The 27,553-nt window shown below is 42.9% G+C and overlaps 2 protein-coding genes across 2 annotated transcripts in view; both read left to right on the top strand.

Annotated features, from left to right (window-relative positions):
- UBAC1 (UBA domain containing 1) overlaps nt 1-27,553 on the top strand; it is a 105,128-nt gene that overhangs the window by 15,145 nt on the left and 62,430 nt on the right. The gene's annotated exons all lie outside the window — the stretch shown is intronic.
- On the top strand, nt 4,966-21,268 carry CAMSAP1 (calmodulin regulated spectrin associated protein 1). Its single transcript, XM_053473668.1, has 18 exons — nt 4,966-5,190; nt 7,029-7,191; nt 9,861-10,123; nt 10,735-10,896; nt 11,154-11,234; nt 13,725-13,866; nt 14,057-14,196; nt 14,366-14,462; nt 14,694-14,853; nt 15,184-15,275; nt 15,935-16,019; nt 16,135-18,490; nt 19,042-19,178; nt 19,641-19,855; nt 19,988-20,090; nt 20,192-20,307; nt 20,436-20,554; nt 20,698-21,268. Exons 2-18 carry the CDS (start codon nt 7,029-7,031, stop codon nt 20,998-21,000), a joined length of 4,734 nt encoding a protein of 1,577 aa, XP_053329643.1. The 5' UTR covers nt 4,966-5,190; the 3' UTR covers nt 21,001-21,268.

Genomic DNA, 27,553 nt, shown 5'->3' with positions numbered 1-27,553 from the left:
TACGATGTTTGTATCGGCCGAGATGCCGTCTCCTAGCAGCGCACGGACACACGCTTACCTTTCTCTATGTTTACAGGTCTCCGCCGGCGCTGCGGAAGGTGTAGGGATCGCAGGCGCTTGCGCAACCCGACGCCAGGCGTTGCTACTTTCGGATTTCGCTTCCGTGAGTGCGAGTGAGCAAAGACAGCGAGGTCTGAGAGTCAACAATAATCAGGGAGCGTTTGGGCACAAAGTAAAGTTTACGTAAGAGCGGCGAGCGGGGAGCGGCGGCGGGAGGTCCGGGCCCAACTCACTTCTAATAGATGATCTGCAGCGCGTTTCAAAGGGATACACAACCTGTTTGTTTTTTGTTTTTGTTTTTTTTTTTTTTTATTAACATAGATTTTAAAAAAACAAAAAAAACAAGAAAAACCTTTCCATTAAAAAAATAAATATTAGGGTTACGGGTTAAGTTACTCCAAATATATTAAAAAAAAAAAAAAAAAAAAGTACAAATGCTTCACTTTTGTGTGTTTTGTGCCATTTTAGAATTTTTTTCCCGTTACGTATATTTTCATTCAGTATCTTCCACCTGTCTGTGTAAAAAATGTTTTGTTTTTTTTAGCAAAATCGTAAATATGAATTTTGGATTTATTTAACACGCCTTGGAGAGATTTCCTGATTAAAAAAAAATCTCTACATTTATTTAATCAATATCTTTATTTTTTTTTTGCCCATTTGTATCCATCAAATAAAAATTCTGAAAAAAAAATAAAAAAAAAAATAAAAATTATTTTTTCTGCCGCGCGGAAACGCCTTCACTTAGTTGTGACGTCTCTCGCACGAACGCCAACGTCCTACCTGTGTTGGCGGATTTACCGGCTCTCCTGCTCCGCGTGACACCGACGACAAAAGACGGAGCCGTTCAGACATGAATCACGTCCACAAAAAAACAGAATTACGCAACCGAAAAGTCTTTAGCTATTATTTTAATGACTGGGCGCATCTCCTCGGTTACATCATCGTATAATCGCGATTGCGTTAGCATCTTAACAGATGGATACAATGCTGTTTAGATGAGTCGTACGTTGAGTTTCTGCCATCGGGTTCTCCTTTAAGCTTTCCTGGCCTTTGGTTCCTAAGTAAGCAGAGAATAGCGACAAATCATGGATTTTATATTGATGACATCACAACTTTATTATTATTATTATTATTGTGAGTTTAGTGTTAGAGATGCCAGTCTCCAGATACTGCAATGTAGCCTGGAATCCGCTTTCTTACATCATCAGATTCTGAATGGCAGACAAGATATTAGAATGAATGTAGAGTCGGGTCTGGTAATGATGTCATCACATTTTTTTTTTAATTAAATCAATTGACATTTCAGGAAGCGTCTCAAACCTTAATCAGTCGCTGGTCTCGTCTTAGATTCAGGAGCCGTATGTCTATCCCATGCATGTTTAATCCCCTCGCTGTATTAGCCTCTACCACTTCTGCTGGGAGGCTGTTCCACTTATCTACCCCCCTTCCATTCCATCTCAGCCTCTAGTGTTAGATTCCAGCCTCTTGTTCTAAAATTTCTCCTCCTTTGGAATAAGAGCCATGAGAGTTTTCGGTGCCTCTCTTGTCACCTGCAATCATAAAGGTAGGTCTGCAGCACTTAGGGGGTTAATTTAAAGGGCAACGTGCTGCATTTTTGTCTCCCACCCGTGCGCCTGGTTTCTGGAAGCCTTCTCGCCCCCCGCAGGGGATTAGCCTGCCGCGAGCAGATGGCGGGTTGTATTCATGCTTCAGCTGATTTAAACTCGCATTTGTAATATCGGCGGCTCTGGGGCTGCTGGCCGGCGCTGCCCCCCAGCCAAGGATCAGGACTCGGCGGCCTCCATTGTATTAACACATCCTGGGGTGCGCGGGGGCCGCAGACGCTGCGATGCATCACTCCGTCCCTGGGGAGGGCGGCCGTGGATCCTCCATCAATAAATGACATGGTGGGAGTGCAGGCGTTCGCGTAACGGCCGGTGATCCGCCGAAATCCATGGCTTTATCCTCCATATTACAGAACTTATATAGTTCCTGCTCCTGACTCGCCCCTTGTGCTCCCTGCTCCTGACTCGCACCTCGTGCTCCTGACTTGCCCCTCGCGCTCCCTGCACCCGGACTCGTCCCTCGCGCTCCCTGCACCCGGACTCGCCCCTCGTGCTCCCCATGCCCAGACTCGCCCTCCCTGCTCCCGACTCGTGCCCAACTCGTCCCTCACACTCCCTGCACCCGGACTCGCCCCTCGTGCTCCCCATGCCCAGACTCGCCCTCCCTGCTCCCGACTCGTGCCCAACTCGTCCCTCACACTCCCTGCACCCGGACTCGCCCCTCGTGCTCCCCATGCCCAGACTCGCCCTCCCTGCTCCCGACTCGTCCCTCGCGCTCCCTGCTCCTGACTCGCCCCTCGCGCTCCCTGCAATCGTGCTCAGTGCAATCCTGACCTTACCAGTTCCTTAACATCCGATAAGATAAAGCACGTACTCCGAGGCCCTGGACCCCTGTGTTAAGCAGAGGGTTAAAAGACAGATTGCCATTGCTGGCATGAGGATGGGGAGGAATAAACCCAAGCTGCTTCCGTCATTGTGTCCTTCTGTTAATTAGCAAATGAATACCATGAAGACCCACTAGGCGCTCCCTCATCCTGCCTCCTAATCATTTTTTATTTACGATGGTTCTCCCTCTGATGTCACGTCAAACCACCATCATGATTCAGGCAGTGGTTGTTGCCATGGAGACAGCAGCCATGCTCCTGTGCGCCGATACAAATACTGGCAAGGTGACGTGCAGTGAATCACCCAGCGTGGGGTCGGCTGGGCCTCGGCAGCTGCGGCCAGCGGCTCACAATGGATGCTCCCCGAAGAACGAGACCCGCGTGATACATCCAACATTATACGATACAAAGTTATCACCATAGCAACCAATGTCAATGTTCCAATGAACGGAACATTCCGTTCGTAGGCATGGCAACAAAACCACTTTTTCAAACTTTACATCAGGACCTCAAACGGTGCTCTTTAAGGGCGTTATCACCATAGCAACTGACTGAATGTTCCAACCAAAGCAACATTTCCAATGGTGATAAGACCACTTATTTAAACTTCTCACGTGACCTCTTTTTGTACATAATCCATACGGAATGGCGCTTTTTAAGGGCACCTGAGAATTTAGCAAGCCCTATGTGAGCCGACCAGGAACAGCTCAGAGGGTTATGTATAAAAAAGTTATCGCCTTAGCAACCGACGGACTGTTCCAACCAAAGCAACATTCCGTTAGTAAGCATGGCGATAAGACCACTTATTCAAACTTTGCACCATGACCTCTTTTTATACATAATCCATATCGATCGGCCTCTTGAAGGTCACTATTGTGGTTCCACTTAAAGATAATTTGGTGTCCTCCATGGTGTAGAACGTTACCCAGTGGGACGTTCCTCAAGTCAATCGCCTTTTGAAGTCAACGATGGCTGAACCGGCAGAAGGAGCTTGCCGAGTTACCTTCTGAACTACGTCTGGAGAACCAGTGCAGTAAGGAGCTCTTTAGTAGAGCAGGTACCCTTAGTCCTTTTGCACTTCTATGGAGAAGATGTCTTCTCCTGACCATTCTTGGTCCAAGATCACCGTAGACGACAGAGCTCAGCCCCCTAAAATACTTATTATCTGTAGATAACATCCAGAAGAGACAGCGGAACCAGCGGGGCCAGAAGAGGTCAACAGTCCCCAGAAAAGGGGTGACTTCCGAGGCATATGTGATTTTTAACCCTGTGTTTTCTTTAGCCCATGTACGGCTAGAAACCTATTTTCTTCTGGCTGTGTGTGACTCTATACCCGTAGCCGCCATCACCACGAACGAAAACATCATAACCGAGTTTATTACTTTCACCCTAATGATGTCATTAGATGTTTTTCTTTAAATTATGAGTTCACTGTTTCATTTGTCTTCAAACTCCGGTTCCTCCAGAATGGTGGGCAGAGTACGATGCGGTTAATTATTTACCCCGAAATGGCATGTGGCTCCAGATCAATATCACCAAAAAAACATTTTCATGAGATCTTCATCTCGACTAAAATAACGCAACAGATTGCCAGATATTGTGATATAAAGAGCTTTTATAGATCCGATCACCGTTCGGAACATCTCAGAACACAGAGGATTTAGATTAACGGCTGGAATAATTTTTAATAAGCTTTTTGGTCCGTAATACGCAAAATCTCCACGTTCGACATCTATTGGCTGCGAAAAGCTTTATAGAGGTGAGGGTTGGGGGCGGGACTCTATGAATGAGATTAGAGGTAGGGGTGTGGTTAGAGTTGGGGGTGGGGCTTTCAACCATACTTTTTATGTCACTTTGTGCCCTATTGCGGGGTATTTGTGTAACTGAGCGGGGCATTTAGAATAGTGGATTTTATTTACCCTGCTATATAAAGCCGTTTCCTGCTGTTTCTATACATATTATCGGGGCTTTTAGGGCTGTAGAACCCTGCGATACCCTCATACCGGGCAAACATTTAGAGCTCCTAGAAAAGAGGGGCATCAGGGGAGGGAAGAGGGGCATCAGGGGAGGGAAGAGGGGCTTCAGAGGAGGAGAGGAAGGGGCACAAGAATTTAGCTACATAGGTGATACGCATTTGGCACCAATCATCACGCATGCGCATTCCAGATCACAGCTCCCTGGCAGTGCGGCATAACAGTCATGCGCAGTCCAATCCTTCCCCAAGTTCCCAAACAGTATGGTGCGCATGCGTGGTACCTGTGACCGCTCTCTCCTGTCTCCCAGCGCTAGCAACCAGTCGCACATGCGCAGTGCCCGTCACCGCTAGCAACCATCCGCGCCTGCGCAGCCGGGACCCGAGTGAACGGCGGCGGCTTGTCAGCTGTGTCCGCATCGCTGAGTCTGCTGTCGTACGGGGGCCCCGCGTTGGGGAGGGGCCGACAAGCTTTGTACAGACGTTCCTGGAGGGGTCAGTGAGCGTGTCCCCGGTGACAGACACCCTGCAGGGGGCGGGGCTCGGCGACGGTGACAGGAAGGAGGGGTAACCGGCTGAGGCTGCCCCTGGCGGACCGGCCCGGTATGTAGGCCGCGGCCGGGGGAGGCTGGACCATCCGCACTGTGAGGGGGGTAACCGCAGGGGGCGCCTTCCATTCATTCAACTGCCCTCCGCAGGAACAGCAAAGGTGAGTGAAATGGGGAGAGGGGCACCTGGAGAGTGGGGGAGGGCACCTGAGGGTGAAAGGAGTGGTGGCACCTGAGGGTGAGAGGGATGGGTGGCATCTGATGGGGAATTTGAGGGTTAGAGGGTTAGAGGGAAGGTGGAAGGTTAGGGAGGGCTAGTGCTGTTCACCAGGGGGTGGGCTGGGAGGACAATGGGTAGTCCTGTATAAATCGTGCTGTCAGTAGAGCAGGTGGCTGTATCAGGGATGGGCTGCATATTCACATATATGTATAGATGTATATATAATGTGTATATATAACGTGTGGCGTGTTTATATATAATGTGTTGCCTGTGACTACTAACCGGGCCGAATGTCGTTTGCCTTCCTGCCAATTGTTTCAGTGCCTCCTAATTTGTACATAATTCCCGAGCGATCGGTATCCATGTATCCTAAATAAACCTCTATACATCGTTATTCATTTACAAAGCGCCCTCATAGAACGTGGCGCTGTACAAAGCATCATAACAAAAGGTGAGGAAGGCCTTTACCATATATATATATATATATATATATATATATATATATATATATATATATATATATATATAATTACACACTCCTCTGCTGGCAGGTGGATCTGGTGTTTAATGTAATATATACACCACAGATCAGGATGAGGAACTGGTAACGTTAGGGCCCGGTTGACATAAAGAAGCTGACAGTAGGGTGAGATGAATGGAGGGTGTCTCCAGGGGTGGGATCCGGGAGCCGTGTTAGCATCAAGCAATTAAAGGGTGAATGGGGGGGTATATTGGGGATGATGCTCTTATCATTTAAAAATGTATATCGCCGTTTGTTCTCCGGTGCCGGTTCTCCTGCTTGACGGGTGAGGGAGGGGAGGCGAGGCCTGGTGAGCCCCCAGAGCCCGTGAGCTGGTACCCGGGGCTCGTCTCCCATCCGTCGTTAGCCGGATCCCCTCTATTGTTGATTGATGCTGATAACGGGATACGAAGGAGGGCCTTTTGTTTCCGGGGCCTGCTGCTGACTCTACAGGATGAGTTGTCAGGATAGATGTTGATCAGGGTGGGGATGTGACCGAGGGCCGCAGGGTTATCGATATCCCAGGCAATTAATTAAACGGATCCGCTATTCCGGGGGCCGAGCCGTAGGCTGGAGAGAAGGGGCGAGGGCCGGGGAGGGAGAGGGATTGTCTGGTTTAGCTGAGTCAGCAGCTGCCTTTGTACGTTTGATCTTTGGGGGAAAATGAGTTCTGACCTCACAAAACAAAAACGCGGTGATCTCGTACCCCGACCTGGACCGGCGCGGCCAGCACCGGAACCATCCCCCGGGGAGATTTGGGGGGGCGCCGGTGAGGTGTGCTGTATGGAAGACAATGGGGTCCGGTTTAAATGATGGAATCTTAAAAGTGTCTCTTTTGCAACAATGTACGATGTGATCTGCGTAAGGAAAATCCGCCGTACGATGATGTGTGTTTTACGACTTATTTAACGGCTTCTTCTTAAGTGGTCCTCGTGTGTAACGGCGCATGGGCACGTTTTGTTAATAACATTGTGTCACAAGCACATTTTAAAACATGGGTCTTATTGTGACGCCTTTATAAAAACCCACCGGCAGGTTGGCCCCCATCCGGCCCCTGTCTAATCGCCGGCTTCTTCTGCTGTAAAGACTTTAATCAGTCGTTGGTCTCGTCTTTATACCTCTAATACTCCAGGGGTTAAATCATTTTAACCATTACTATTTTAACCGTTTTGTTGCCAGCACCGTTTTAGCCGTTTCCTAAGAAATGAAAAAAGTTTCTCCTCCTGGCACCTGACCCGCTCTGCGCCTCTTCCTTTTAGATGGTGGACGTCGGTGTTGGCGCCGGCGGCGAGAGCACCAGAAGAAAGATGGATTCCCTGGCGGACTGCGCCACCGAGGTTGTTCCGTTAGAAATGTACGACTCCTTCAGGGCGAAAATTGATGCAAACTTACAGTGGATCTGCTCCAAGGCGTACGGCATCGGTAAGATAAGTCGTGGCTTTAGGTGGGGAGGTGATTTTATTATATGTCCTCTTCACGAAGAAACTGATCTTTTTTTAAAAACACCAGAAGTCGTTATTTTTGATAGTGTCTATAGTTAGTTGTTTAAATGGAAAATAAATGTTATTCTCCTTGAGCATAACCCCCAAAGCACTGTATACAGTAATAACCACCCCCCAAAGCGCTGTATACTGTAATAACCCCCCCCCCAAAGCTCTGTATACAGTAATGTTGGTTGATGACAAAAACCTGGCTTTATCTCATTTTGCCCCAATAAACCCCCTTTATCTGCAGACCTGGAGCCGCTGTTGCTGTCAGTCATGTGATATTTTGGGTGACTTTCCCTGCCCAATCACCACACTGAGCTGATGCTTTGTGGCAATGCTAATGAAGTCCGTTCCTCCATAGACTTCATTAATCAGTGAGTCCGACTGGGTGATTGAGACGGATCCATTCTATTGTTCCCCACAGGCAGTATGATAGGGAGTCGGGACGTTTGTTTAGTAGATCGGGGCTCAGATAACAGAGCGAGAATCATACAAATGGCTGATATGCAGCTGCCTGAAAACATTATATTATGGGGCAAAAACCTACAACTGGGGTAAAAAAATAAAGAAAACTGAGCGATATTTCTGAAAACATATTATTAATCTGATACGAGGAGTAGCAACATTTAGGGCAAGCATCATCCCCAAGTGCGATTCTGCTGGGATATTTTGGGTTGGAACATCGGGTGCGGATGGGATGGGGTAGTTTTTTTGTATTTTAAACAGAGGTTAATGCCTTAGATGTTATTCACGTGTTGCCTTTGTAAATACATCTAGGAGTGCTGCGATCGCACAGCCAAAGTCCACATTAATGTAAACCACCAGAGACCTTGAAACTGTGTAATTCATCGTACCGCTGGCCCTAGTTCTGTGTGTGTGTATGAATGTAAGGATGTATGGAGTTCTTGAGCATAAAGTATCATGCCTGGCATCATTTCATGCAGAATTGTGATTAATGGAAGGCGGAGGAATGGAGGTAGTTAATTAGTTTGTCGTTGTTTTGAACGTGCTGAAGTTCAGTGGAATTTATTCACATTCCATTCATTCTTGAAGTCTTCTGAAATTAAGTAAGAATGAGGGGTGAAACTGGCCGGTCGATTGGCCGGTTAGCCTGTCCTATACGTGAGCCTGCGGGTGGTTTCATGGAACCTAATGACGTGGCCTCAATGTAGACACTGTCGAGGAAGTAAAGCTGTGGCTGACGTGTACAGTATAGAGTTTCCAGCATATGAGGGCCACTTCATACAGAGAACATGGTCTGCTGCTTTAATTATGAATTAGTACGTCAGGACTTTGCTGCAAGAACTCTAAGAACCAGGATTTTGAATTACGTCAAACAGCAAAACCATTAAAAGGCTCCTTAATGAGAGGAGGAGGGGTTGCCATAGTGAAGAGCGGAGAAGGATACATAAATAATGCTGCCGCTTTAAGTGGAGTGTCTGGGGAATTGGGAGGCTGAAGTCACGGGTCTACAAGATATGGGTGTTTGGTGTGTTTAAGGGAAACGCGGAGCCCTGGGGAACTTCAGAAAGTCTTGCATGGAAACTAGGACATATCTCATTCATTCACCTGTGCTCAAGCACCGACGTCCTTATAGTGGGGCCTGTTATAGAGAGAGGATAAGAAAACGTTTTGTTTTTATGCTATTGGTTAGTAATGGGATAGCCAACTCCTTATTGTACTGCCTGTGGGGAACAATAGAATGGCTCAGTCTTAATCACCCAGCTGGACTCTCTGACTAATTAAAGCTATGGAGGAAAGGACTTAATTTGCATTGCCATAAAGCATCAGCTCAGTGTGGTGTTTTTGCTGGGTAAAGTCACTCTGTATACAGCGCGGGGGGGGGTTATATTACTGTATAAAGCGCAGGGGGGGTATATTACTGTATACAGCGGGGGGTTATATTACTGTATACAGCGCTGGGCGTTATATTACTGTATACAGTGCTGGGGGTTATATTACTGTATACAGCGCTGGGGGGGTTATATTACTGTATACAGCGGGGGGTTATATTACTGTATACAGCGCTGGGCGTTATATTACTGTATACAGTGCTGGGGGCTTATATTACTGTATACAGCGCTGGGGGTTATATTACTGTATACAGCGCTGGGGGTGGAGTATATTACTTTATACAGCGGCTGGGGGGTTATATTACTGTATACAGCGGCTGGGGGGTTATATTACTGTATACAGCGCTGGGGGGAGTATATTACTGTATACAGCGCGGGGGGGAGTATATCACTGTATACAGCGCTGAGGAGGAACATGTATTTTTCTCTGGGACTTTCCCTTTAGAGTTTGCTCGGTGCTTCCCCAGGAGTTGCCGTGGATGAGACGCATCGCGTGCAGCATTATTCATTTACTTTTACTTTAACCCCCATGCATTATAATGGGTAGTGATTGGTTCATGGAAACCAAAATATAGAAATAGCTTCTTCAGTGTTTTGTATTTGACATTTTATGTTTAGTATATTTTTAAAATCCCTTTTTCCAGTTAATATATTTTACTATTTGGAATGGAGTCATTAAGATGATTTTAATGTTGTGATTTGAGTTGTAGCGGAGCGTGTGCTTTGATTTTCGCGTTTGGTGTCCTTTCAGATAACGTCCCCGAGGAGCTGAAAGACCCTTTCTACGTGGACCAGTATGAGCAGGAGCACATTAAGCCGCCCGTCATAAAGCTGCTGCTCTCCAGCGAGCTCTACTGCCGCGTCTGTGGCCTTATTTTGAAGGGAGATCAGGTGGCGGCGTTGCAGGGCCACCAGCCCGTCATTCAGGCTTTATCTCGGAAGGGGATTTACGTCATGGAGAGCGACGACGTGCCCGTGTCCGACTCGGACCTCAGCTGCTGCCCAATCAAAATGGTCCGTTCGCCTTCTACATTTCTCTATTCAAATTTTCTTAAATTAAGTAGTTTTTAATGGAGTCTGATTCGAATTCTGTAATTGGACAGATCCAAAGAAGGCTTCCGGAATAATACAAAATTGTTACATTGTAATGGTTTTTCTTTAATCATCTGCAGATAACATTTATTTTATGGTGTATCCGTTCTCGTCGTTTCGGCTGTGAGTTTTTGTTCGCTGCGGAGTTGAGTGCCGGTCAATCAATACAGTCTATAAATTATAGATTTTCTTACAGAGCGCTCAGGCCGGAGGGCATTCGAAATGAGATAACGAAACCAAAAAGCTTAATTTATGAAGAGTGCGTGATGAAGTCACCTTGTACAAAAGCTGCATCTCTTCTCATGGACTTTATGTTCCGCTTACAGTTTAGCGCGGTTTAGTTACGAATAGTTGGTAATGTTCTTAACAGCTGATAATATAAAATCTTCCAAAAAAAGTGGTAATTTTCTCTAGGATCGCTTTTTTTTTTTCCATGCAGTCAATAAAAATAAGTCTGGGTAAGTATCCGTGTTAACTTTCTTATTCCCTAGACCCCCCAATGTAACAGGAGCCCTCGCTTTGCTTTTTGTCAGAGCGCCCACATGTCCATGATCGATGCCCTCATGATGGCGTACACGGTAGAAATGATCAGTATCGAAAAAGTAGTCGCCAGCGTCAAACGTTTCTCGACGTTCAGTGCCTCGAAAGAGCTCCCGTACGATCTGGAGGATGCCATGGTCTTCTGGGTCAATAAGGTATTTCTTTTATATATACATATGTATATGTATAATATAATGTGTGTAATATATGTATAATAATGTGTGTGTGTGTAATATATATATTAGTGTGTGTGTGTGTAATATATATATATATATATATATATATAATAATGTGTGTGTATAATATATGTATATAATATAATGTGTGTGTATATATATATATATATATATATATATATGTATATATATATATATATATATATATGTATATGTATATGTTGTTCTTTTGCCAGGTTAATCTTAAAATGAGAGAAGTACTAGAGAGAGAGCAGAAATTAAAACAACAGATCGTCGAGAGCCCAAGTCATCCAAAGGTAATAATTATTATTATTATTATTATTTTTATTTTTATTTTGTCTTGAATTAACCTTGAAAATGTGTAGTCGGGACACAAGTCGTGTGTGTAATAAATCCCCCAAATGTTCAAAATGATGTGCCCTTAAATATAATTTGAACTTATTTTTAACTTTCCCACCTTCTACTTTTAATTGGTACTAATTTTAGTTAAAGTGGTTAAGAGCCCGTTTGGGTCTTGCTGCTGGTTTTTTTTTTTATTTTATTTTTTTTTATTTTTTATAACCCCTAAATTTTAGTGTTAATGATCTCGTGAAATTTAAATGCTAGTAACATAAATTATGCTTATAAGTGTTTGGTTGTGCAGGTTTATACACTACCTTCAAAAGTTTGGGGTCACTCAAGGAAATTTCTGTCTAACATAATTACAAATTATTACAATTATCCTTTTAAACTTAAACTTGGATCAGCGAACACAACATGCCATTGGAACACAGGAGTGATGGGAGTGATAAAGGGCCATTGGAGCACAGGAGTGATGGGAGTGATAAAGGGCCATTGGAGCACAGGAGTGATGGGAGTGATAAAGGGCCATTGGAGCACGGGAGTGATAAAGGGCCATTGGAGCACCGGAGTGATGGGAGTGATAAAGGGCCATTGGAGCACAGGAGTGATGGGAGTGATAAAGGGCCATTGGAACACAGGAGTGATGGGAGTGATAAAGGGCCATTGGAACACAGGAGTGATGGGAGTGATAAAGGGCCATTGGAACCCAGGAGTGATGGGAGTGATAAAGGGCCATTGGAACACAGGAGTGATGGGAGTGATAAAGGGCCATTGGAACACAGGAGTGATGGGAGTGATAAAGGGCCATTGGAACCCAGGAGTGATGGGAGTGATAAAGGGCCGTTGGAACACAGGAGTGATGGGAGTGATAAAGGGCCATTGGAACACAGGAGTGATGGGAGTGATAAAGGGCCTCTGTACGCCTATGAAGAGATTCCACAATAGTCATTAATAACATTAACCCCGTCTGCACTGGATTTCTGACCCATTTCATGTTATTTTAATGGGCAAAAATCTGTTTCTTTGAAAAACAAGGATATTTCTAAGTGACCCCAAACTTTTGAATGGTAGTGAATGGGAACAAATAATGCCGGTATTACAAAAGTCAACGACCATGAACTTCATTACTCAATTAGCGATAAACCGTATAGCGTGGCGGCACCTCTACGGGAGCGTAGGTTCCTTATTATCCTATGGTGGGATCTGAGCATTTTGCGTCTCTATTGTGTAAGCGTCTGTTAAATCTAATTCAGGGGAAGTGTTCGCTGCTTTGTCACTGCATTTGCGGAATGCTGGGGGTTAAAAAACAATGCTTGAACCCAATTAACATGTTCTGCAGAACTGTCCTTTCTTGTGCCTAACCTGTTCTCCTTCCCTCCTGAAAAGTCTCCTTCAAAATGGTATTGGAAGTTAGTGCCTGTAAGTGAAAAAATAGAGCTCTGTCTGTGAATTCATCCATTTAACCCATAGCGCACTTCCATACTAGCGATTATATATCCTTTTCAGTTTTCTTTTATCAATCGTTATTTCAGAGTAAAACCCACCAAAGGAAGATTCCTTTTACGAAAAATATTACTTTTTAATTTCGATAACATCGCAGACACATTCCGTACATAATATCCACACAAAAGAAAAAAAAAATACATTCATTCCCGCTCTTCATTCATGCACATTCGCTGTGAAAGTGTTACCAGCTTGTCTCGTGACTAACCGCAATCATTTGTATGTGTAACATTTTTTTTTTGTTAATTTTGTCCATTTTTATTCATTTTGTGTAAGCCTGATCTAATGCATGCCTTAGCGCACTGCATGCGGGAGCCCGTGGAGTACGCTCGCGTGGTATAGTATTTAATATTTATGTCTAAATGCAGGCTGGGGTTTGGGGGATGGGGAGGTGAATACGCCTTGCTTGCTTTATACACTTTATAACCTTTTTGTGTTTTTTTTTTTAGCGAGTGCCGTAGATCTAGGGTTTTGTGTCCGTGTCTCTTAACAAATCATATCTCTCCAATCCGCATTACGATGCGAGATCTATGACGGGAAAATGTTTGCAGTCGTTAGACATTTTCTGATACAAAATGAACCTTTTATTCCTGCTCCTTTCACCTCCCTGAACTTAGTCCTCCCCACTCCCTGTTTTCTTATAAAATCAACCAGTGCTTTAACGGCACCGTAGGTTGGATTTTAATTTATTTTATTTATTTTTTTTCCCCGAATGCAGTGTGGATATTTAATACTAATTTTTTGGCAATGTATTTGTGAAACACGCTCTATTTTTTTTTTTCCTCATCTGCTTTCTTAATTTAGCGAAGACGAGGCTGCTAGTATCTTAGTCCTAGTTTAAAACGGTAGAATTTGCCCAAAACGTAGCCCTTGAACCAAAGTAGTTGTTTTTGCAGCATCATCATAATGTTTATTATTATTTTTTAATTTTTTTAAACCAGGTTCGTTACCGCCGAGACCATCCGTCAAACAGGCAGTTACCTTACTTTCCGTTACTCGAGGACCTCATGAAGGATGTCAGTGACGGGGCTGCGCTTCTCACCGTTATACACTACTACTGTCCCGATCACATGAAACTGGAGGGTATGTGGCCTTTCCCATCAGCGTCGGGTATCGTACTCGCCTCCCACGGCGCTTAAATCGGTCCAGTGCTGAACGGTGTCAGTTATCCAGATTAAACCAAGCTGTGGATCTTTATATCGTGCACGTGAAAAGAAAATCTCCCACCCGTGGAAATAGATTGTTTGGTAAATTTTATTGTCTTCTTCCCCAGATATCTGCTTAAAAGAAGTCATGTCGATAGCCGACAGTCTGTACAACATCCAGCTTCTTAAGGAATTCTCCAATGAATATCTAAACAAATGTTTTTACCTTACCTTGGAAGACATGTTGTACTCACCGATGGTTCTTAAGGTAGATTTACCTAGTTACGATAAATGTTTATTATTATTATTAGATTTATTAATGTTTTATTTATTATTACTGTAATTATTATATTACTGTAACTTTTATTTATTATTAGTAATGTGTATTTATTATTATTATTATTATTTATTTATGTATTTATTATTTTTGTCTTTAGCCAAATCTCATGGTTTTTATTGCTGAGCTTTTCTGGTGGTTTGAGAACGTGAAACCGGATTTTGTTCAACCGAGAGATACTCAAGAATTAAAAGAAGGTATTTCAATTAAAATATACGTTATTTCCTCCTAATCTGTCACAGGAAGGCGTTTAAGAAAATGTTTTTTTTTTTTTTTATATGTTTGTTTTTTTACAGTTTATAGTTCACTCTCCATAAAAAAAATCCGTGTCTGATGTCACCCTGTAGATTCTGGTTTATATGGAAGTCCATAAAGAAATCATATTTAAATGTTTTGTTTCTAACTAAAGCCTTACTGTCTCTGCGCAGTTAAGCCAGCGTTACCGCATAAAAGCAGTCGGCCATCGGTACCCATTTCCAACGCCACAAAGCGAAGCTTCATGGCCAGCCCGGCGAGCGCATCTGATCCCACGCATCACGCGGCCGAAGCGTGCAGAGCAACCTACCTGCAGCCAGAAGAGGCGGAAAAGTACGTTATCCCAGGGATTTGGCTCACAGGGGGCAAATATAATATATTTCCCCTTTTGCCCCAAGTCCTACAAACTAAAAAGGTGCACCAGGGCCGTGACTAGTGCTAGGAACGTTGATTTAAGGAGCAAGTAGGCCCTTCTTCCCCACCCTTGGGGTAACAATGAACCTCAAGCAGGGGTTAGTTTGGTTGGATGATCGGGCGTAGGTTATCTCATGTTAAGCAGAGTCAGGAGATGGTGCTTGAGTTTCTGTTCACAGGAGCCAAACATGGGCCTTGGATACGTCGGTACTTAGTGTCTGATCTTAATATTGGCTTTTTTTGTTCTAGCGGAAGAGGGAGCGCAGCGTTCAGTCCATCGCACCCGTTATTACCCCTGAGGCAAAAACAGCAAAAGACCGCACAGTCGGAAGAGAGTCCCAGTAAGTACAGAGCCGAGGACGGCAACCGTCGGTGTGGCAGCCGACCTGAACGATGATTCCTGTGCGGCCGGATAAACATTGTGGGGGAAAGAAGTTCAGGACTATTTTCTACCAAACTAAACGAGCATTTTTATCTTCTGTGTAGTTGGTGATGATTTTATTAATGTAGACCTTTTCATGTGATATGTAAGTGATGGCATTATGGGTAAAGATCAGCCTCGTTCGCCGCGGCCACATCCGGGAAAAGGAAAAACAATATAATAGTCGATAAGATCTGGAACAGATGAGTGGAAAATATAGAAGATCCTGGCATTCTGTTTGTATAACCTACTGCAATGATAGCATTAAATCAATGAGGTTAGTTAGTCCACACCCGACCCTGTGACCTCCATCTTTGTTGTGTTATGAGGTCATCTAGTGCTTTGCTTTCATACTAGGTTAGGTTGCCCTCATGTGGCTTAAACGAGGCATTACCGGTGAGCTTTTCCTTAAACGAATGCATTCTGTCGCTTTTATAAAGTAAGCAAACCGGATCAGGCTATCCTCGGATGATACCGGAGTGTAAGCCGGGTTTGTGCAGGATTTTGGACTTTTAATGATTAATGATGTTACGTTAGCATTTTCACAGCAGTACTATTGGTGTAACTTTGAATTCGTAGGTCACAGAGATCGTTCCAACTCGTTGACACGGGCGGACGGGCAGCCTCGAGGTTCAGTGATAGCCTGGCCTGAGAAGAAGCCAAGGTGGGTAAATCGCACAAAAACGTGTTTTCCTTGTATTCCTTTTTTTGTGAGCAATGAGGCGTAAGCCGTGTCTGCATAACCAGTCTTGTAAAGCGTTTTATTTATTTTCGTTAAGGCCGCTGTCTCAGCCAATGCCTTTCGCTCTTCACTGTGCGACCGACGACGTGGACGCCGCGTCTGGAGATAGTATCAGCCTTGCCCGATCCATCAGCAAAGACAGCCTGGCCTCAAACATTGTCAACGCGACCCCAAAACATCACCCGCCGCCCACTCCAGGGCTCCCGAGTTCAAGGAGCCTGCTGGGAAACGTCGAGATGGACGACGAAGAGGAACTCGTGGCTTTTATAAGATCGGATGAAACGTCGAGTCAAGGAGAGTTGGAGTTACAAAGCGTGTCTTCCAGGGCATCTAGTCAACCAGGCACAGCGAGGTTGTCGAGGAGGCCAGGAGATGCTCTAGACCATAGATCTGAAAGCTTTTTCTTGGAGCCCTTAATGCCTGCTGTGCTTAAACAATCTAAAGAAAAACTTATTGTGCCCAAGAGGGAAGAATACGGGGAGGGTAAACAATCAGGCTTTCTACCCAAACGACAAAATGAGGGCAATCTGTCCTTTTCTCGGACGAAAACTGCTAGCAATCACGCCGCGCACAACTTGAATAGAACTTTTACTCCGGTCTATAGTTCGCAGTTTCCACCCGGGTCGGATTCTCCTAGAACAGAACCTCTGCAGTTATCTGTAGAGACGGGGAGCAGTACCTTCAGACCCGCCACTACTAGTAGTGTCGAGCAAGGCGAGCAGCCGGGCGGCGGATTCTTTCTTCATGATGCCAAAGCGGAGATGGTCATCGACGATAAACCTTTCGTAGAACGTCCGAAGGTCGGGAATCCCGAAGACCCGGACGGCACGTGGACTGTCTTACGGCAGGATTCAGATTCTGACAACCTGGACACGGAGGACTGCGATCCCGAACTGGCGCCTTCGCTCCCTGTTGGCAAGTATATAGGGGACGTGGAGTCGGCCAAGCTGCAGGAAGACATGAAAGTGAAAGAACACGATGACAAGGATGACGCGAGTGGACGTTCCAGCCCGTGCCTGAGTACCATCTCGCAGGTCAGCAGCGTCTCCATGGCGAGCGGGAGCGTGCGGATGACCAGCTTCGCTGAACGCAAATTTCACCGACTCAATAGCTACGAAACCAAGTCCAGCACCAGTAGTTCACAAAAGACCACTCCTGACGGCTCGGAGTGCGGCCCTCCTCCGCTAACTACGTGGAAACAGAGGAGGGAGCAGAGCCCGGGGCGGCCGAACAAAGACCACGTGAACGTCCTGGCTTCCGAACTCGTGCAGCTCCACATGCAACTGGAGGAGAAACGGCGAGCTATCGAGATGCAGAAAAAGAAAATGGAGTCGTTGTCCGCCAGGCAGCGCTTAAAACTGGGCAAAGCGGCTTTCTTGAACGTGGTGAAGAAAAACGAAGGGACGTCTCAGCCGATGAAGCCGGGGCCGAAAGAGTACGCCAAGCATAAATCGGAGGGTCCCGTTACTCTGCACGCCAAAGTAGAGCATTACCACGAGAAACTAGAAAACGCAAATAAAGAGAACGACAGAGATGCAAAGATCCAAGAAACCGCGGCTATCGTCAAACTTAAGCAGGAGGAGGCAGAAGTCGACAACGCCGTCCCCAACGCCGACGACGCCGACTCCGAGGTGGACGTGAACGAGTGCGATCTCTCCATCGAGAAGCTCAACGAGACGATAAGCACGCTGCAACAAGCTATCCTCAAAATATCCCAACAACAGGAGATGCTCATGAAAGCCCCGGCTGCGGTTCTCCCAGCACCTAAAAGCAACGGAGAGGAGACCAAGTTAAAGCCGCCCGTGCAGTTTATCGAGCCGCCGTCTCCCACGGGAGCTGGGAACGCTCGTAAAAACAGCAGGTTCGGGCAGGGGAGAAACCCGCGAGCCTTGCGGCTGGCCGAGCAAAAAGCCTCTAAAGACAAACAGCAAAGCTCCGCTCGGGTAATCACCCCGACGCAAAGTATAGACACCCTTCCTCACTTGAAGGGCGCTCTGACCCTAAAGTCTCCCTGCCTGTCTACGGAAGAACCCTTTTTTGACGGCAGTCCGGATCAGGGAAGCGCCCATCAGGACCAGCTGTCGGCGAGCAGCTTCAGGCTCGTTGACGAGAACCAACGGACGTTTGTGCTAGCCACTTCCAAAGACGCCAACAACGTCGCCGAGCAGGCCAACAAAGAGGCCGTGAGCGGCTTGCGGATAGCGGGGTCTTCGGAGAGCTCGGGGAAGGAAAACGTACCGGTCGACGAGAGGCTGAAGAGCAAGACCAGCCTTATCGAGGTGGACCTGTCTGTTTTGAAAGACCCCGAGGAAGTCGGAGAAATCGACCAGCCGGAAAAATCCACCGACATCATTGCTGAAGATCAGAAGTCCGGTGTTGGGTTTTTCTTCAAGGCAAGTAGTGTTTTAGCAATGTTTTTTTAGATTTTTTTTTTTTTTTTTTATTATTATATATTTTTTTTGCCAGAAATGCAGTGAAATCAGAAACCCCGAGTAAAGCTAATTATTATTTTTTTTAAGAGTGTTTGGGATTTGTCAAAAATAGTTTTCACATGTAACCTTAAAAATGATCAGCCCCCCAGTGCTGGCAAATATTCCCGTTGCTATGAGGGGATTGTCACGAATGAGATAAAGATATTACTTTTCTATTATTTATTAAGGTCTGTAATGTTTTTGAGATCTCCCCACTGACCCCTCTAAATTTAATATAACTTGAAGATGACATTAAAAGCTCCTTTTCCTTCTTACTTCTAAATTAAAGCCATGCAAGCCCAATGATAACCCTGAAGCTCCCCGACGCCTTATAAATAAGGCGAAAGTCAGATTAAAACATCCAGCAAAAACACAAACGTCCGGAACACGCCGCCGCTTGGTGTAGAAACGTTGCGTACAGCTAACTCCGGAGTCTTATTCTTTTATAATGTGCTTATTTTTGAAACGTTTAGGATGATCAGAAAGCAGAAGATGAGCTGGCAAAGAAGCGGGCAGCGTTCTTACTGAAACAGCAGCGGAAGGCCGAAGAGGCTCGCCTTCGAAAACAGCAGCTAGAAGCCGAAGTCGAACAAAAGAGAGACGAGGCTCGGTGAGGGCCGTTTAAGCCAAAAAATCCCTTTTTTAAATTAAATATGACATTACTAACGATATTAGTGGCTTTTATTGTCATAGCTGATTTATCCTGTCCGGGGCAGCTTGTTGAGTTTCATCCTTTTTTGGAGCTACGCATTCATTGGCTACCGATCTCCTTTGAGAGAAAAACCTAAATCTTGGGAAAGAAAACCCAATTTTCACATGAAAAGGTGTAATAAATTAATAAAAAATATTATGTTCCTTACACAAGTATGGGGTAGCCACTGCTTAGTGCGCTCGCACCTTCATTACTGGTAGCTATAAAATTCCCTCCTTGCAACTCTCTTTGAAAAGTAAACTTTTATTAAAAAAAAGTATATTGTATATCCAGAACTCTAGAAAGCATTGTCTGTTTTTTTTTATTTTTTTTTAATCAATTTTTTTACAATTGTATTAAACATTTTTGGTTTCCCCGTAGACGCAAAGCAGAGGAAGATAGGATACGCAAGGACGAGGAAAAGGCTCGCCGAGAACTTATAAAGCAGGAGTATCTCCGGAGAAAGCAACAGCAGATCCTCGAGGAGCAAGGTCTCGGTAGGCCTAAACCGAAGCCCAAGCCCAAGAAAACCAGACCGAAGTCTGTTCACCGGGAGGAGTCCTACAGCGACTCGGGAACAAAGTGCTCGTCAACGCGTACGTCCCCGGCTTCCATTTAATGGGCGATTTTTTTTTTATTATTATTATTATTTATTTTATTTTTTTTTTTCCATTTTCAAGCATTTCCTAGAATTCCAGTGCTAACTTTTTGTTTCTTTATTGCCGTAGCCGACAACTTAAGCAGCGCCCAGTCTGGCTCCAGCCTTTCCTTGGCCTCCGGAGCGACCACCGAGGCAGAGAGCGTTCATTCGGGGGGGACCCCGTCGCACAGGTACACCCAACGTGCTTCACAATGAACAAATCCAATGGAATAGCCAGAAGTGTTGATTTATTATTATTTTTTTTTCTTTCTTGTCCTTCCACTCATGACAGAGTCGACTCTGTGGAAACGTTACCTATCGTGAACAGACACCAGAGCAGAAACTGCGAGAGAGACTGGGAAAACGCATCGACCGCTTCCTCCATCGCTTCCGTGGCAGAATATTCAGGTATCCGGCTTCGTGCCTTTTTAGAACTTACTTTAATTCACTTTAATCGTTAATCACCCTACCTTGTCTTAATTATTCATTTTATCTTTTTTTTAAAAAAATGTTTTTAATGTTTTTTTTTATTATAGGTCCCAAACTTTATAGAGAGCCAAGCAGCAAGTCAAACAAGCCAATAATCCACAACGCTATATCCCATTGCTGCTTAGCTGGAAAAGTGAACGAGTCGCTGAAAAATTCAACTTTGGAGGTAATAAAAAAACTTCTATATTGTTTTATTCTTTTTTTTTTTATTCTAAGATATAAGATTGGGGTAAATGGGCAGAAAAGTTGATTAAATGAAATTGAACAAATTGACCTGGCGGGGTTTGGTTTTTTCTTCACGCTTTTCAGGAGCTGGAGAAATGCGACTCCAACAACTACATTATCCTGTTCCGAGACGCCGGCTGTCAGTTCAGAGCGCTCTACTCCTTTCACCCGGAATCCGAAGAAATCTTCAAACTGACCGGAACCGGCCCAAAGAGCATCACGAAGAAAATGATCGACAAACTTTATAAATACAGCTCGGACAGGAAACAGTTTACGGTGATCCCGGCCAAAACCATGTCTGCCAGCGTGGACGCTGTGACCATTCATAACCACCTCTGGCAAGCCAAGCGACCAGCCCTGCCAAAGAAGAATCCGGTGTACAAGTAACGCTAAAAAAAAAAACGGGGGGGAGGGAAACGTCTGAAAACATGTAATTGTTTACTACGTTTTCCTCCCGTCGGTACAAGCGGCGGGCAGCACTTTGAATGTTTTTCAAAGGGGGATTTTAAAGATACGGTTTTACGGCGACGGAGTTGGCGGGAATCATTTTGATACGGAAGAACCTGGTGCTTAATCTCTCTCTCCAGCACCAACCTGATTCATTTGAAAAACACGTCTGTGGTTTTTTTTTTTTTTTTCTTTTTTCCTTTTTTTTTTTTTTGTTTTTTTTTAAATGATTGGGTGGTGTCTGCCGTGAAATGCAAAGCTGACTATCTTTGATATAAAGGAAGACATTTGCATGCTGCAAAAATTCTGTCCAGTGGCATTTTATTTTTCCCGAAGTGCTTCTGAAACTTCTTTAGATGCAAGAATTTAGCCAATGAGGTCACTTTTCACAGCAAAAAAAAAATCAGCATTCTGGCAAAAATCTCTGACCGATACAGATAGTCGGCATAAAAGGAATAGAACTTCTTCTACAGCCAGATTCCCCCGGTACGGAGGATACCCTTGCACAGTTAAACAAACCTTAACTTATTTATCGGAAATATTCGCACTACAATGTTTGTTCTCCCCACAAAAAAAAATAAATGCTGTTGGTATTTTAGACTTGAAAATGTGTGACAAAAATAAAAAGGTATATAATTGTTTTGGAAACCTTGAATGTTGAGCCGGACGTTAATTCTGCCTCCCGTCAAATGGTTTTCTGTTCTAGAGAGATATCGGAGAATATTCCGAGTATTCCGCCTCATCTTGTATGGTTTAGAAGTAGGTAGAACCCCCACTTTGAGCACGGTACTCGTCTATATACAATGCAGCGGCGCACTTAAAATAAAGAAAAATCAGTCCTTTTTAACGGTTTTACGATGTCTGCGGTTGTGATCTTATCTCTGTTGCTCTTTTAACGTCAACACGAAGCACGCCACGGTGACGGCTCGTGTGCTCTTACCAAGAATTATTTTTTATTTCTATTTTTTTGCTGGGAAGGGAGGTATAAATATTTATTACATAGGGGAAACCATTATTATTATTATTTTGTCTCATTAAAGCAGAAATTTGTTTTCAATCAAGAATTGAGGTTTTTTTTTTTTCTGTTATTTTAAAATTCCAAAAGGAAATTCTTCACAATCAGTTTGGGATATTTAAGGTTTCAAATATAAAACACTAGATCCTACTCATTTTTTTTATTTTTATTTATTTTATTTTTTTTCATGCACTTTGGACTATTTTTTTTTTATTGCTCTATGGAATTTCACTGTACATGTGAATAGGTATATTGACTACGGGTTTATTATAATTAATTTTTTTTTTGCACATGTTAATAAGTAGACTCCAGTTTTTACTTGAAATGAGTTGGTACCGATGGTCGCTTTCACCATGTGACTCATTGCTGCAAAATTTAAAATGCATCATGCATCTCTTGCACCCGAATTTAATGTATAAAAGCAGCGAAGCAATTGGCTGAGAACTAGCCTGGTTTAACCCCCCACCCCTCACCTTCCCAAATACCCCCCCGTTAATTACATTGGTGTAAATTGTTAAAAAATTATGTGTATATATATATATATATATAAAATATATATATGTTCACGGTGGCTAGTTCTGTGTATATAGTCCAAAGCTTTACCATTTTAAAAGTGCTGAAAAGTATAAAGTTTAGTGTTTTTCATGGTTTTCTTCTTGCTTGTCCCCCCCTCCCCCCCCCACAGTGGACATTCTGTTTCATATTTATTTTATGAAAGCACTGAGGTTCAATAAAATTAAACAATGTATGTATTTTCATTTATTTTCCACGCGTGCGTTTCCTTTAAATTCATTCATTCGCATTTCACTCTTAATTCACATACAATTTATTGTTTCTATATATAAATCATTTTCACCTACCATTTTTTTTAAGGATTTTTATACTTTCTTGGTTAACTTACCCTCTATTACCTTTTAATTTGGATAATAATAGTATCGTTTGAAGATACATCTGTGTTTGAGTTCTTGTTTCTATGCGACCGATCAAACGGCCCAGATAACCTTTTCTCCAGGAATCGCTTCTCGTTGATAAATTATAAAGTAGCCCTAGTTAAAATGTAACCGACATGCAGAGGAGATATTCGTGTCCGTACATGAATCCCATAATGATCCACCGAGTCGTTCTGACCTCAGAGTCGATGGCGAGGATCTCAGCTACAAAATTAAACCCTTTTAACTCGGCTTCCATCCGCTCGTGTTCCTAGATGGAGAAATTCTGCAAAAACCGTTAACAAAAATCACGCTTTTCTTCTTTCTAGAAAACGCAAGATTATGCAGAATTTAAGCTGCGGTGACTGAACCCATTCTGTCCCAATCTCCCATTAAATACATGTTGTTTTTTTACCTCTAGAGATATTTTAAGAAGGATTATGAGTTTTTGGCGATCATTTTGCACATTTTCATGTTTGTTTTATTATAGACGCTGTCGATCGCTGACAGTTGATGTTTTTCTGCCCCAACCAGAGCAGATCTTAGTGCTTTAAAGCATAAAGACGAGTAATGTGATGTAAAGAGCGGTGTCTGTCGAATGATTTGTAAGCCTTAATTTTAACGCCGGTTACCTCGTTACGTGTTCTACATCCCTTGAAAGATACTTTATTCATGTTGCATACCCCGTAACCACGCGCTCCGCTGTCTAATGTATTCTCTAACTACAAGTCCCATCATCCCCAGTGGTTACTTTGTATTTCTAATGATCGTGGTGAGTCAAGTTAGCAAAGGCCACGATCGATGATGAAGTTGGCAGCGTGTTCCCCAAGGTCAACTCAATCACTCGCACGTAGATGCCGCTTGTCTCCTAAGTCGTGGTGGAAGGACCTCGGCGCGTCGGTTCACGGGCTGTTGAAACGGGGAGGCAGACAGGGCTTTGACTCAACAAAATGAACTTGGCCCTTGAGAAAAACCCCTAATAACTCAGAGGAACCGACTCGGCTGTTGTTGAGTCCATTTCTTCCGCGCTCGACGAGAAGCTGCGCTTAGACCCCACATATCAAATTGGCAAAGTGTCCACTTTTAGTGAATACACCGCTTGTCGAGTGACGTTGAGGTGTTGTTGCAACTTTAGTGAGTAAGCCTACAACACTGCGGGGACACGCAAGGACCTCCAGATAGAAAGAACGTGTTTTAATCACCTGCGTTCTGGTTGCCGCTCTTCCGCTTTTAAGGAGCCATCTGACGGCAGTTAAAAGCCCCCACCAAGGACCCCGATGGCCGTTAATGGGCTGCAATCATTTTTATAGATTTTATAAAGTTGGGGGGGGGATCCTATCCAAGGAGTAATTTCTTTCCTGCTATCCACGCCGTGACGTCATTGGGTTGGAAATATCCGTCAAAGTTTCCCAAACTTTTCCCATCCAGGCAATTTTTAACTATCAAAATCCCAAATTTCCTGTTCATCCGCGCAACAGGGAACTTTTCATCTCGTCCTTTATGATTAACCCGGACGCATATGGCTAACCATGCGCGCAGGTGGCTCAAACGGAAAAGGGAGGACAAGATCACTGGGGGGGGTCGTTTGAAGCCTGCAGGCTGGAACTTGCCCGGCTTGGAAATACCTCCTCGCTACTCCCTTCACTCTTTCTTACATTTATCTTAAACGTACTGCGCGTCTAACGGTTACCGGAGGTCTCTGGAGAAACCCCGACCAAAGAGTCAGCATGAAAAGTACGGAAAAACTTATTTTTATATATTTTTTTATATATTTTTTAATATATTATTTTATAATATAATATTTTATATTATAGCTATACAATAATTATATATATATATTTTTTTTATTTTAATGTCATATTTTAGGCAAATTCATATTAAATTTCAAAATGTAAAATTTTTCCTTTATTTTTCAGAATTACTTTCATTGATCGTATTTTGTGGATTTGTTACCTTTTCAAAAGCAACGTGTCATAAAAAGGATGAATTACATATTTGCACAACTTTAGACTATGGTAAGAAATGTAATTTTATATAATTATATATATTATTTATTATATATATACATATATATATATAATATAAATGATATCTCAAATATACTTGATATGGAAATATTACTGAGGACGTTAAAAAGACTGGACTTTGGGTCTTTTCTCAAGATAACAAAAACCTGCTTTATTTTGAAAAAAAAAAATTCGGGTGGGGGGGATAATGTAAAATATTATATGTCCCTCGTAAAATATCTACAATTATTTCCCCTCTGTAAAGCTTGATTAAGTCCAGTGGCCAAACATAATAGTATCAATATATATACTTTTTTCATATATATAAAATTATTTGATGGCTGTTTTTGTTTTTTGGGGTTTTTTTTTTTTTTTGAAAAAAAAATAATTGCGTTAGTGTAATTTTTTTATTACAAAAAAAATCATGCAAAACGTTTTAAAAAATGGTATTTGAATAATTTAAAAATATAGGAATAATATATGAAATAATAAAACTAATATATAACATAAGAATAATAGAATAATAAGAATAATAGGAATAATATATGAAATAATAAAACTAATATATAACGTATAAGAATAATAGAATAATAAGAATAATAGGAATAATATATGAAATAAAACTAATATATAACATATAAGAATAATAGGAATAATATATGAAATAATAAAACTAATATATAACATATAAGAATAATAAGAATTATAGGAATAATATATGAAATAAGACTTTAATTTATCTTTCTGCTATTTTTACATTTAAAACGATCAAATACATTAACTACATTTTATTAACTATTTTATTTTTGTTTTTCAGACTATCCAACAGGCATCGAGTCCATTTTTTTCGTTTTAAGCGATATTGGAATTCTAAAGCCGACGTCGTTCACAAACCCCAAACTGCAGTCCGTGAAAAGTCTAACTTTTGGTGGCGGCAGAATCCGCACCATCGAATCGGGGACGTTTCAGGGTTTTCCCGAGCTGACCTCCCTATTGATTTCTAACAACGACCTGCAGATGGTTTCTCCTTCTTGGTTTAATAACCCGGCTGCGGTGGAGATGTTGAATGTAACGTCCAATAGAATGAACGAGGTCGACCATCAGATGCTGGCCGGGTTCACCGCTCTGCGGACGCTGAATTTCGAGAACAATTCGATTGCCACGATCAGAAGCGGGAGTTTTAAGGATCTCTCCCGTTTATCGTATCTCGATTTATCGTTCAATAAAATCTCGCACTTGGAGAGCGAGGTCCTCGGCCATCTCCAGAACGCCTCGTTCCGCTTAGACGGCAACCCTTGGAACTGCTCTTGCGCTCTTAAAAACTTCGCTATTTTCTTGCAAGGTAATTTCCTACAAATTTAGGTCCATAAAATACATTTTCCTCATTTATTTCGAGATAACTCTAGAGGGGGGGCCGTGCTGTAGAATAGCCGCAGAGTCGCTGATCGGTGGGATTCCATCTGTTCCGACAGCCGCCATGTTTCTTTTTTAGACAGACTTGGAAAACATCAGAAGAAACTGTGAAGGATTGATTATTTATTGATTGATGATTGGGTTGATAATTCAATGACTGAGAGTTTATTAATTGATCGATTTTAGTTGATAATTTATTGACTATTTGATAATTTGATTGAGAACTGGTTTATTGATCATTGATTCGGGTTAATGAATTGATTGAAAATGTATTCATTGATTGTTTTGAGTTGATTACAGATTGAGAATTGATTTATTGATTGATAATTTTGAGTTGATAATTTATTGATTGATTTGAGTTGATAATTTGATTGAGAATTGGTTTATTGATCAATGATTCGAGTTAATAAATTGATTGAAAATGTATTTATTGATCGATTTGAGTTGATGATTTATTGATTCAGAATTTAAGTTGATTGATGAAGAATGTATTGATTGAGAATTGCTTTATTGATTGATAATTTGAGTCCATTGATTAAGAAATTATCTTTGATCTTTTATTGATTAAGAATTGGTTTATTGATTGATGGAGAATTTATTAATGAATGGATTTAAGTTGATTATTCATTGATTGAGAATTTATTAATTGATTAATTGAGTTGCTAATTTACTGATTCTTTTGATTTGATGACGAATTAATATGAAATTGAATTAGCCGACAGCTATTGTCCCATTCCAGAACTTTCATTTTTGTATCTGAAGGTTCCGTTTCAAGTAAAAGCCATTTTTCTGCAAAAAAATTCAATTTGAAGAAATAGTAATCCCATCATATTATAATCAGCCTGCAACAAAGTCATATCCTGGGCTTAAAACCGTTTTTCTCTGTCTTCCAGAGCTAAGGAACGAGTCACGTTTGGTTAAAGCCGACAGCGTTACCTGCCACAACCCTCCGGACCTGCGCGGCACATCGGTCTGGGACGTCTCCTTCGTTAACTGCACCTCACCTGACGTCGAAGAGACACCTGCCGAGGTTTCCCTTCATGTCATTTTACCAGCTTTACTCGTAGTGCTCGGTAAGTGTGTAACAGCGCTAACTCCGACCGCCCCCCCATGTCTTAATGCCACACAAC

Source organism: Spea bombifrons, chromosome 8 (assembly GCF_027358695.1).
Source record: "Spea bombifrons isolate aSpeBom1 chromosome 8, aSpeBom1.2.pri, whole genome shotgun sequence".
Classification (NCBI taxonomy): domain Eukaryota; kingdom Metazoa; phylum Chordata; class Amphibia; order Anura; family Pelobatidae; genus Spea; species Spea bombifrons.
This window is presented reverse-complemented; position numbering and strand designations above follow the sequence as displayed.